General features: G+C 43.7%; 1 protein-coding gene across 6 annotated transcripts in view; it reads right to left on the bottom strand.

Moving 5' to 3' along the window:
• TXNDC11 (thioredoxin domain containing 11) overlaps positions 1-12,491 on the bottom strand; it is a 57,467-nt gene that overhangs the window by 1,594 nt on the left and 43,382 nt on the right. For all 6 annotated transcript variants that reach the window (XM_031687231.2, XM_072942193.1, XM_072942197.1 and 3 more), the window contains 4 exons: positions 9,247-10,039; positions 6,789-6,931; positions 6,350-6,459; positions 3,045-3,125 (listed from right to left, as the gene is read on the bottom strand). In XM_031687231.2, coding sequence (XP_031543091.2) covers positions 3,045-3,125; positions 6,350-6,459; positions 6,789-6,931; positions 9,247-10,039 — 1,127 coding nt within the window. The remainder of the gene's footprint in view (positions 1-3,044; positions 3,126-6,349; positions 6,460-6,788; positions 6,932-9,246; positions 10,040-12,491) is intronic.

The raw sequence follows: 12,491 nt of genomic DNA, 5'->3' as shown, positions 1-12,491 counted from the left end.
AGAGAGTGTCATCTGCCTCACAGGACTGCTGAAAGGACTGCACAAGTTACCTGAAGGCCATTTCAGTGAATGTTAGCTTAAAAAAAAATCACACTGTTCTCAAAGGAACTAGCCAGAAACCCCTCATTAAAAGTCTACACACCCTCTCCACACACAGAGCCAGTGGCCGAATACCTAAGAAAAGACAAAAGGAGTTCTATCAAAGAGTAGCCCTTTCCCTATGAGGTAAAAATCATAGGGAAATTTAAATCAGATATGCCCCATTTTATAAGTTTATGAAAATGTTTATGGTTCAGGGAAATGGAATAATTTTTAAAATTTGGGGTTAAGTACCTTAACCACGTCTTCCTTTAAAGCATAGTTTTCTTAGCATGTAAGTGTTCTCCAAGTGGGGCCTCCCAGCCCCACTTCACCTGACAACTAAAAACATCCAGCCCCTGTGAGGTGTGAGGTGTGGGTGAGGACGGACAGGCAGAGGCTGGATCCGCCACCAAGTTCTGCAGCACAACCTGGTCTCCAAGGACAGAGTAAATGTGAATCATCCCCAGCAAAGGGCTGCTGAGATGCCTTAGTATGGGTATGTGGAGACATTTACAGGACAGAAAACAACATTAGTGAGCATGCTGTTATAGAGTTTCTGGAGTGACCTCCATGAATCTTACCTGGTGAGTGTGCTAAGATGCTTTCAAACTTCTTAGAAGTAGCAAGGATACAGAGTGCCAACAAACTGCTTCCAAAATGATAATCATTTTGAAAGTGTGGTGGTAAAAGGCCCCACTGCTTATGCGATTCTCCTCTAAATTCACCAGGAGCGTGCTTATGCACCTCTAGCATGTAAAAGGCCACACACAAAGATGATGAAAGGGGTAGAAGGTATCTGCTCCAAAGGAAGGGCTGTAAAACTGAGGGAGGGTGGGATGCTCCTCTACAGAAGTGGGGTCCTTCTACAGGGGACATGTTAGAGTGAGTCCCCACTCCGGCCCTGATCTGGCCCAAGGCTGGGCCAGTGCACCTGCGTTCTGAAATGTCGCGGCACAGGAAGGCTGGCCCTGCCAGGAGCAGGAGGAGGCCCAGACTGCCCACGGTGGCAAAAGACAAGCTCTTTCATATGGTTTCTCTTTTTTGATTATACAATACAATGTGCTCACTGTGGGCAATTTGCAAAGGAGGTAAAAAGCATACAAGAGGCACCCCCAGATCACTCACTGGTCATCCTTGCTCCTCCAAAATCATCGTTGTCAATAGCTTGACATTTTCCCTTCTGCACATATTTTAACCAAGTGCACGGGTAAATTTATATTTTACTAAAACACATACACACTTTCACATTCTTTTCACTAAAAGTAACATAAGCATCTGTGCTGTGAAGAAGGTCTCATTGCGTGCTATCAGAAAGTCTTTTCATTTTGTCTTTTGCAAGCTGTCAGCTCATAGCCTTTGTCCATTTACCTTCTGAGTAAACTGAACTCACTTTGGACCAGCTAATGGGAAGCTTACTTCACTTCTGATTACCATTTATTTTTAGGAAATAAGAAAAATTCCATTCCAAAGCAGTAAGGCTTTGTTCTACCAAACTCTCTCCATTAAAATAGAATTGGACAGTCTTCTCCTGTTCAGTATTTACATTCTTGAATTTTCAATTCAAAGGAAACAGGAAAGGGCTACAGCAACCTTCCTGCAGGGCGCAGAGGAGCTCATCTCTATGCTGACTGCATCAGGCAGCTCTGGCATGAAAGGCACTAGAACACACAAGTCTAGTTGCCGAGAACTTCATGCAAAGGCATGTGCTCGGTGTTAGGACTTTGAGGCTTTTTCAAACTGTGTTTGGAATTTGAAAATTATGCTGCACTAAAGTTCATGCCCCACCTCTGTCCCACCCAGATGAAATGACTTGTGATACTGTCCACGGTTTCTTGACCGCATGGTACTTTAGACACTTCTTAGAAAGAAAAAGGCTCATCACAACACAGTGAGGAGAAGAACTAGGTGAGTCATACTCTGTTTTTAGTGCGTGATTTGACAAGACCCTACCACCACAGGAAGTATTCCAGCAAAAAGTGCTTTGAGATAAAGAGGAAAACCGAGGAAATGATTCAATACATATGAAGGAAGTACTCTCCTAGAGAAACACGAAAAGCATGGCAGCGGCTACAATAAGTGGTCAAAGTGAGCACAGGAGATTAAAACATTTGTGATTTAGGGACGCCACTAAAATAATCCTGCAAATGCTTTTCCCTCTAAAGATACTGTCAAAGCCATGTGACTGGGTCCCTGAGGACCCATCCTTTTAAAAACAAAAGGGAATCTGTACAAAGCAAACATCTGGTTTATCAGGCTTTAAAGGGCCAAGAGTTAATTTCCCTTCTACCAAAACATCCGGATCCACATTCACTAGCTGCCAGGTCGGTGTCCCCTTGCTAACAGTCCATCCCTGCTTGCTGGGCTCTCAGGGAAGCTCTGTGATCACTGACCTTGGAGTGCCACTGAGACAAATGTGAACAGATCAAGGTGACGACCCCGTGGGGACAATCACAGAAGGCTGCACACTTGGGGAGAAGATGCAGTGGGTAGCAGAGACCCGTTTCCTCCTTGCACCAGAGGGCCGAGGTGGTGGTCAGCAAGGTTCAGTGAGAAACGACCCAGAGGAAAGCTCAGGCAGGCCGAGCCTGACTCCCTGTGAGGCTCAGCAGATGAGCTGTCATTTTGCCCCACACGAACCCGGGGCTCTTTGCCGTCAATCTCAGCACCCACTGCATGCTTCTAAGGCCAAGAAAGTGCAGGAGTTCCGGTGGCCAGATTCAGGCTCATGTAAAACACACACTCTGGAGGGGCAAACTTACAAAAAACACCACACTTGACATTGTGACACCAAAGTCCTTTACCCTTGGTGCCTAATGGCACATTTTTGGGACAATATATTTTATTCTAAATAGTTCAGTAGTAACTAGTGATTTACATTTCACTTCTGCGAAGCACCTTAAACCCATTTCATTCTCAGCAAAAGAATCCCATGTGCCCAAACATTGAAAAAAATTCAGCATTACCTGTTACAGGGGAAAAATAAGACAGTAGGAAGACGGTCAACCATAAACTCCCAAGGAAGATCATTCTGAGATACATCAATCCTGGCAAAGGGAAAGAAAAGAAAAAGTGTAAGAGCAGCTCAAGAAACTCCAACCTAAAAGAATCTCCTCTAGCAGCTGAAGAACCCGGAGCAGCGTCTGCGCCCACACTGACCGGCCCCTCCTCAGTAAGTGCACCCCGGGGTAAGTCAGGCCCAGCTCACGCAAGAAGCTCTGATACGTCCAGGACATTCAACTGTCCACCTAACTTAGGGGAGACACACTGTCCTGAAGGTAAAACTTAACTTCCAAAAAAGTCCTTCACTCACCCCTCAGGAGTAGTCCCCCTCCACCCCAGAGGATCTGGGCAAATACTTTAACCCTTCAATCAGCTCTGGAAAAAGGAAATCATAGCACAAAGTATATCAAGTCTCTCTGAAAATGGAAGAAAACTGGAAAAGAAAGATTACACTTTATACTTTATAAGTCTGGGCAGAGGCCAAAAAAGCTGTATTTTCTTAGTAGATTTTACATTAACTTTCTAATACAGAAAATAATATCTGGGCTTAATCAGTGCTGAACTAGGCGGGGGCCCCTCCTGCAGCTAGCACTGAGCTGGGCAGACAGGAAGGCCTCCCCACCCGCCCCCAGGGGCTGCTCAGCTGAAGCAAAAAGAACATCCGAGAAGGAGGAAGCGGCCTGTGGAGACTCAGCCAGGCGTCAATATTCACCAGTGGTGCACACAAAAGACAGAAATGAATAATGAACAAGACAGAAGTTCTCAGAAAGTAAAATTAGGGGCGGGGAGGGTGAAAATCACAGCCCTGAATTTTTCCAAAAGGATGAAATTCACAAATGATATAACCAAATTAATAATGTTTTTCAAAAGCTTTACTAACAAAACAGCACTCCTGCCTCTATCTGTAAGTCTACCTAAAACATCATTAGAGTTCTATTTTTCAAACAAGTGGTGTTGAACAGTTTATTCTATAATCAAATGTTTTTCTCCCCCCCCCGACTTTTACTTCAAAGAAACCCCAAACTGTAAAACTGAAAGAAAAATATTTGTAAACATCCACTGAGAATCCCATTGGGCTAACTGGGACATTTCTTCTGGGATTCTCATTCAGGCTCTGGTGTATATGTCTACATATTGTTAAGAGCAGTAATCATACTTCATTCTCTGTTTTTTCAGTTAGTTGCTATGAAAAGCATTGTCCTAACGAAGGGCTGAAAATGCCCAACCATAATTGACTCAACCATTTCTCTACTGCTGGATATAAATACTACTACGAAGAGTAGCACATGCTGCTCTGGAAGTCCTATTTCCTTAATTCCCCCAAGTGAAATCAACTGGGTCCAAAATGTATAACCATTTTTTGTGATTTCTTACCAATGCTGCTAAAATGCTTTCCAAAAAGTCTGCGCCAAAAAACTCACTTATTCCATTAGCTACATCTGACTGTGCCAGTCTCATTTTATCAACACAAGATTCTGCCACTTAAGAGCATTCATTAATTTAATAGGCGAAAATAATACTGTTTTAATTTACATTTATTAGCCTATAATTTCCCCACTTGTTTATTTACTCTCTCCTCTTACATATCATATCCTTTCTTCACATCGCAGTCCTTCTCAGCCATTTCTCCCTCCACCTCTCATTTTTTTTTAATGTGGTAAAATACACATAACAAAAAATTTACCACATAACCACTTAGCCATTATTAAGTGTTCAGTTTAGTGGTATTAAGTACATTCATAATGCTGTGAAACCATCACCACCAGCCGTTTCCAGAACTCTTTCATCTTGCAAAACTGAAACTCTGACCCCTTCAAACAACAGCTCCCCACTCTCCCCTCCCCCCCACCCCTTGGCAACCAGCTTTCTACTCTGTCTCTGTGAATCTGACTACTCTAGATGTCTCATATAAGTGGAACCATACAGTATTGGTCCTTTTGTGGCTCCTTTCACTTAGCATTAACATCCTCAAGGTTCACCCATGTTGTACTATGTGTCAGAATTTCTTTTCTAAATTAAAAAAAAAAAAAATTGGGGTTGTGGTGGTGATTAGGTTTATTTATTTAAATAGAGGTACCAGGGATTGAACCCAGGACCTCATGCATGCTAAGCACACACTCTACCACTGAGCTATATGCCCGCCTTCTTCCTTCCTAAAATTTTAAGGCCGAATAACACTCCATTATATGTACAAGCCACATTTCCTCTCAGCAGTTTCTTAAACCATTTTAATATCTCAAGGTCAGGAGTGAATGAACACGTGATTCTGAATCCTGGTCCCTCACTTACAGGCTGTACAACTCTGGGCAAGTTACCTAACATTTTTGTGCCTCAGTTTCCTCCTCAGTAAAAAGAAAGTGGCAATCATACTTGTTCTATGGAATATTCTAAGAAGGAAGTCAGGTAGTGTGTACATATATAAATCTCTCAGCATAGTAACTCCTCAAATTTGACTCCAATCTTTACTTACAGACTACATAACAATACGTAATACATATATACTATAAAATATAGCTGCTGTCCTTTTTAAAGTCTATTGTCTTTATTTTCATTGTACTTTTTTCCAGTGGAATCTGTTCATTTTTCATTCTTTTTTCAATTGTTTCATTTTGGAAAGTATCCATCTCTCAAAAGGAACTAGCAAACCCAACCGTCTATCTTCTGTTATTTTTTATGTTAAATTCTATCTATCTAAAGGTTTTTTTGGGGGGGGGAGAAGATACAGCTTGAATCTAAATAATTTCCCCCTAAAGTGCCTACTACCTTATCCATAAACTCTTTGAGCCTTGTTTTTAGAAAACAATAAAGATTTTTTATTTACTAAAGAGGCCAGATACATTACCACAGAATCACAAAATTAGAACACGTGGATATCAGGCAACCTTTCCCCTTACTTGTAGGAATGAGGAGGGAAACGAGGCCTGGTGGAGAGATCTGCTCCAGGTCCCAGGGCTGGTTGGCAATGTACCAGAGACTGGCCACTTTTTGCTGGGCCAAGGCCCCAGTGCCATGTGTTCTGGAAAGCTGGCCACTTAGGGGGCTGTTGGAGACACCAGGTCAGCACTGCTCCCACAGGGCTGCACTCACCCTCCTCTGAACTCAATCAAGACTAAACACACCCAACATCAGGGAAGGAATTCATTAGGAAAACTATGGCATCAATGAGATTTTGTTCATGGCTTTAAGCTGACAATTCAAGGCAGACCCTTGCAAACCACAAGGCTAAGCTGCAAGGAAGAGAGAGGTGCCGCAGCACCGGCCTCCTTACCTCGCCACAGTGAAGGTATCCGTCGGCAGGAGCCGAGCCAGCTGGATAAAGATGTGATTGAGCGACGGACAGAAGCCGCACCATTGTGCATAATAAAGCAGCAGTACATCCTGCGGGAAGAGGACGACGGCTGTTACTGGGCTTCTCACGTCCTCGCTGTGCTCAGAGCCCAGCAGGTGTTCAATAAATGTTGCTCATGTACAAATTACAGTGAAAACTTAATCTTTAGATATTTCCAATTATGTGCTTTCTTATGGATGTTTTGCAGTTACAAAACCACTGTGTAATTCATGCATGTTCTGCAATAAGACTGTCATACCGTCACATGGTTGATCTTCTGTACATCAAAACCAACCCGCTCACCCCGACAACTGCAGCTTTCAAAATTATTTTAATAGGGGCAGATGGCTTGATGTTTGCCTCACTCAAGATTCCATACCTGTTTTTGAAGGACTACTTCCCAAAAGGTATCAGTTGTCACTTCAGTGATTAAATGCTGAGAAGGGAACTGGGCAGAGTCGCTTCCAATAAGATGCCTTTTCAAGGGACTGTACAGAACGCTGAAGTTTTGAATGAAAGACTCTAAAAATAAAGACAAAATGAGATCAATTCTCTCAGTACAAGGAAAGAGGATGGCCTACTTTACAAAACGCTACCTTTAAAAAACTGGGCTGGCTTCACAGGCCCACATTTTTAACACTTCACCTACAGGCAAAACCGTGAACAGAGCCACCCAGGAGGCAGGGGGGTTAACTTTGGCAGCAGTAACTCAGCAGACGGCACTTTAGACAGCAGAGCACCTTGCAGTGTGCAGTGTTCTATCATGCACGGACTGCGAATTCAATGCTATTTCCTTCTAACAGGACAGGTCCACAGGCAGACACCTGGGAGCCTAAGTCATCCACACGCCACAATCGAGACTTCCACCTACAACACTAAGACCTTCACGCACAACTACCGCTGCAGAAACTGCACAAGCACCGCAATGTGGGAGGTGTTTACGCACTGATTTGAGGACAAGGAGCTACGGCTTTTGTTTCCTTTATTAAAGTTTGTCAAGCTTCTTTCTTAAAAGGCTAAGGGAAAAAAAAACTCAATTATATTTAGTGGAAAAACACATAAATAAACCCATAAATTATCCTAAGCCCTAACCTGAACCAACAGTTTTACTCTCCTCACAAAGTCCACTGTCTTCAGATTCCTTTGTCTCATCTGAAGCAGCACTCATCTGAGTTTCACTTCATTTTCTTTTTTCTAACTCTGTCCATTTTGAGGGCCTAAGGAACAATGCCATGTTCTGCAGAGGAAGGAGGAAGTGAAGACCGTCACATGAACGCTAAAGAGACTTCATCGTCAGCACCTGACTTAGCTGGCTGTGTTTTTGAAACATAAAACCAAAAATCATTTACTAAGCTGAATGAAACCTAAATTCTGAAACTGCCCCAGAGATAGCTGAGTCAACTCTCCAAAACGACGACACACAGTGTGTTTTTTTTTTTTTAACAAGGACCCTTACAAATTCTGTCACAAACTACAGGACAAAGAACAACGGAGCTAAATGTTTCAGAGTAGATACAGAAGATGAAAAGAAATCTGAAGATGGCTTCTCTCAGATTACCCTTAAATTAGAGTGCACACATCACGAGTTCACTAAATGCCTGAGTATTACTGAACAGAATTCAGGAAAATCCAATAAACATTTACTTTAAAAAATACAGGCTTGTTTCATTTTAAGGAAACTTAGTACACCAAAATGTAACTGCAGGAAACATGAATTAGGAGCAATTTGTATTATCAATAGAGGATGCACTTTCTAAAGTGACTGGTCACAGGGTTCCTTTAAGCACTCAGGAGGCTTCGTGTTTACAATATATAATTTGATGTAGAGGGAAAAAAACATCATTTACATAAGCCTTTTCAAACGTGTCTAGTGTAAGAAGCAAGCTTCACCTGGATTTAAAAGACGGCAGCTAAAGTGACTATTATTTAGGGGCTTTGAGTTTACTCTTGCTTTCGTAGTTTCCAAAACTTGAAAATAAAAGGTTTTCCTCCCCCTTAAGGTCTTCCTGTCTCCATCTGGCAAACGCTGACTTTCCTCCATGATTCCAGCGAGGCTGAACTAACAAGGCTTTTGAATTCTCACTTCCTTGTGTGTATGTCACGGATGTCAGCGAAGGCCTGGGAACAGGACAGTGTGGGTTAGCTCACCGCCGCTGCCAAGCCCTAAGGGCAAGCTCCCGGAGGCTTTCCCATAATGGGGCCTTACCCGACTCAAAATGAGGTTCTTGCGGGTGTGCACCCTGACACCTGTTTATTGCACTTGACACTTGTGTGTTACAATCTAGGCACCCAAGGTCATAGCAGCATTTCTTGGTGTGTTGTAAAACAGCAGCAGAACAAATTAGGTCTGGTTGCCTTGATACACATACATTTAAACCTGTGAGACAAAAAGTGAGGGCAGGTGGTTCTAATGTTTCACTGCTTTCTATTTAAGTTCCTTTAGGATGAAGCTGCTGTGAGGGCTCACGTGGCGTCAGCCCCTGGGAAGTTACCACCAGAATGGCTCTCCACCACCCTGTCCGTCACTGTGACCAGGTTCCCACCAACTGCAGCTCTCGCTACCTTAGGAAATGTGGCAGGTGCTGCCGACCTGGAACGCTGGACTCAGCCCCTAAGGGCTAAATGACAAACTTATCCAAAATCTGGAGTTAGGGCGTTTCTGTTCCATTTAATAGACAATTAGCTTCTTTAAAAATTATGACCAGTTGCAGTGTAAAGATTTCAAAGGAGCTTAGAGATGACCCTCACGGCTGAACATAATGAGATGCCTAAATAAAAGTTACCCAGGTTAAGTTAAGCAAAACATTATGCTTTGGGAAGGAAACTGCCCACAGTACCTAGGGTGAACTTCATAAGAGCTTGTTTTGGATCCAAGATATAGTGAGACTCTTCTTTCACATCAACAATCGCAGCAAATTCTTTCACCCGAGCGGTGCTCGGAGCACCCAGCCTCTCTGCATATAACCAAAATAAATTGGAATCCAAAAGGTAGATGTTCAGAGTCTTGTTGGTTCTGCAGCTCAGGCCTGTGAAGTTTGTGCTATTCATGTCCAAATCAGGAAAGAGATACCTGTTCTCCTCAATGTGAGGAACGGAGCTTGGAGTATCAACCTCACATTTCTTCTCGAGGGAAGCAAATGCGGTGGTCGGGCTTTCAAAGATACCTTGTTCAGAACCAAGGAAGCCCGTCTCGCCCCTGTTTACGGTTCTGCAACATGCAGTATAGTAGCTGAAAGGGCTGTAGGAACTTAGAAAATTGCTGCATTCTATGCTGTCTGATGCCACATGATAAAAGGTCTGCTCCTTGAGGTAGAAAGAATCCAGAGCTGCTGCCATCTCGAAAAAGCTGCACTGGGGCATGCTGACCGAGCTCGGCCTGATGCTGCCGGCGGTCTGGTTGACACACAGTTCACAGACGTTGTGGGTCTTGGAGATGGAGTGCCACTGGGGCAGCACCACGGTGTTGCAGCAGGGGGATGCCGTTATCTGCGGCGGGTCCGGCAGCTGGGCTGGGGGCTCAGGTGCCAGGGACTTGAACACCGGGGCATCCACTCGCCGCAGGTGCTGAAGGAGCCGCTCCACCACCTGGTCCCCGTGACAGTTGTTGTACTCCAAGGCCACTTCGGTGATCTGAAACACAGGGCGGAGGTCATGAGAGGCATGGGGGTGACTGCGGGAGAGGATCCACGGCTGTCAGACCTGGAAAGCATCCTGATGTGACTCACAAGAAGGAACCCTGGCCTGAAGCACTGTGTCAAATAAGAAGCTGTCACACAAAAAGCTATGAACAGAGAGGTTTGGGTTATTTTTCAGAACATGTCACTCTGCTAACAAACACTGAACCACCTGTTTGGAGATGGAAGAGGTCTTAGAGGTCGATGTCTCAGTCTACCACGTGACAAGAGTGAAGGCCAGACGGTGAAGCGGCTCACCCCATGGCACACATCCAGGTTGTGAAAGAACTGGTACAGAGTTTGAATCTCAACTCCCAGGTGAGTGCATGTTCCTTTATATCTGTAAAACTCCTCCAGACGATGTCTTCTTTCTTCATCTTAACAGTCTAAAAACTTCCCAAGCACCTAATGAGTGGATCAAAATATTTCACAGCATATGTTTCCAAATAAGCTCATGACTCGCAGGAGGCTACAAACTCAACCTGTCCCAAGCCATACTTATCCATTTTGCCTTCCTCCTCCTGCACCACCCTCTCTGGGAAGTGGCATCATCAAACTGGAAAAAAACGCTGATTCTCAACTTCTCCTCTGCATCACCGCAAGCCTCTAATGCAGCAGCCCCTCCTTTATATCCTCCCAGCCACTGCCTCAACTCAGGCCTTCAATTGTCACAGACTGCCACCATTTTCTCCCTCCATCCTCCTTAACTGAGCCTCCACACTGCCATCACTTGGTTTTAAAAATACAACCCTAAGTGTGAGACTCTTCTGCCAAATGACATTCAATGGCTCCCTATCACCTAGAGAATAAAACCTAACACAGTCTGACCTGAGTTTGCCTTTCTGGTGCTGCCCCACCGTCTTTAGACCAGGCCAGGCCCTCTCACCATGTCATGCCTTTAGAGGACTAGCCAGGATCTCCTCCATCGGACAAATGCCAACACTCTCCCCAAGACCCAGCACCAGGGTGGCTGCTCCAATAGAGCTAACCCCACCCCGACTCACCTGGGAAGAGTTCGGTCTGCATCTCCAGGGTTCCAGAAGCCCTTCCCAGGGAGTCTCACAACTGTCTGTTGAGAAGCCCCTCTGCCCCACAGGCTTATGGAAGCTCATGGGCAGGGACCAAGTTTGATTTATCCTGCTATCCCCGGAGCCTGGCACAAATCCAGGCTCACAACAGATATTCAGTAAACACCTGGCAAGCGAAGGGCATCTCAGGGTCATGTACACGCTCCCGCTTCTCGGTGAGAACCGCTTACCCTCAGATCAGTGTTAGCCATTTAGATTCACATTTCATTCCAAGACTCTTCCATTTCCAAACTGAGTATCTTTCACCACCCCAGTTTAATGAGAAAGACAATCAAGTCATTAAAGTCTAAAGGCATTCATACTCCCTAAAATAGAATTGTGTGCTAACTAAAATCAAATCCCGCCAGTTAGCTTAAAGGTGTTAAGTCACTCAGGATTTTGTTTCATTAAAGAGAGTGTGTGTGTGTGTAAAAACCACTTAAAAATGCTTTTCCAATTTAAAAGAAAACCCAAATTTAATAACATATGATACTTATAGAGTTAATTTAAGACATATACATTTGTACAGAAAAATAGGTTATTTGAATGGTTCTTGGGCATAAAAAAGGTTACTCTAGATGACAAACCAGTGTTTTCTCCCCCCCGCCACCAAAAACATCTCAGCCTTTTTGAAGGATAAGGCTCTGACAGCACATTATACAAAAAGGTCAAGATTATATAATTTGTAAAGAGCCCAGCTGCCCTCCTGCCCTAGCGTGGTATTACTTTATATTCAAAGACATTAACAGATCACCATCCCTACCCCTGAAAAAAACCCACAAAAATTCAAGTACAGTTGGCCCTCCAGATCCTTGGGTTCTGTAACCACAGTTCAACCAACCACAGATCAGACAATATTCAAGGGGAAAATTTCCAGAAAGTTCCAGAAAGCAAAACTTAAATTTGCTATGCACAGGCAATATTTACATAGCACTTACACTGTACTGGGTAATATAAGTCATCTTAGAGACAATTTAAAGTATCCGGAAGGATGTGCATTGGTTATATGCAAATATCACCTCATTTTATATACAGGACTTGAGCACGGTTGGATTTTGTTATCTGCGGAGGTCCTTGAACCAATTCCCCCGTGGATACCAGGTGATGACTGTATTTACTGCAGTCTTTTATGAAAAGTCCAGGTAGGGGTACAGCAAAATAACTTACAAGGTCTTCTTCCTTCACCTCTTTCATTCTTAATATCTCCCACAAACAAAGCAGCCATGTAAAGGATTTTCTCAATTGAAGAAAATGTTTTGTACAGTAAGGCTCTTGAAGAGTGAGGAATTCTTAGTTTTCTGCTATAAACTGAACCAGTTTTTACTTTTACATTCCTTTTCC

This window comes from Vicugna pacos, chromosome 18 (assembly GCF_048564905.1).
Source record: "Vicugna pacos chromosome 18, VicPac4, whole genome shotgun sequence".
Classification (NCBI taxonomy): domain Eukaryota; kingdom Metazoa; phylum Chordata; class Mammalia; order Artiodactyla; family Camelidae; genus Vicugna; species Vicugna pacos.
Note: the sequence above shows the minus strand (reverse complement) of the source record. Positions and strands in the feature narration are given on the sequence as shown.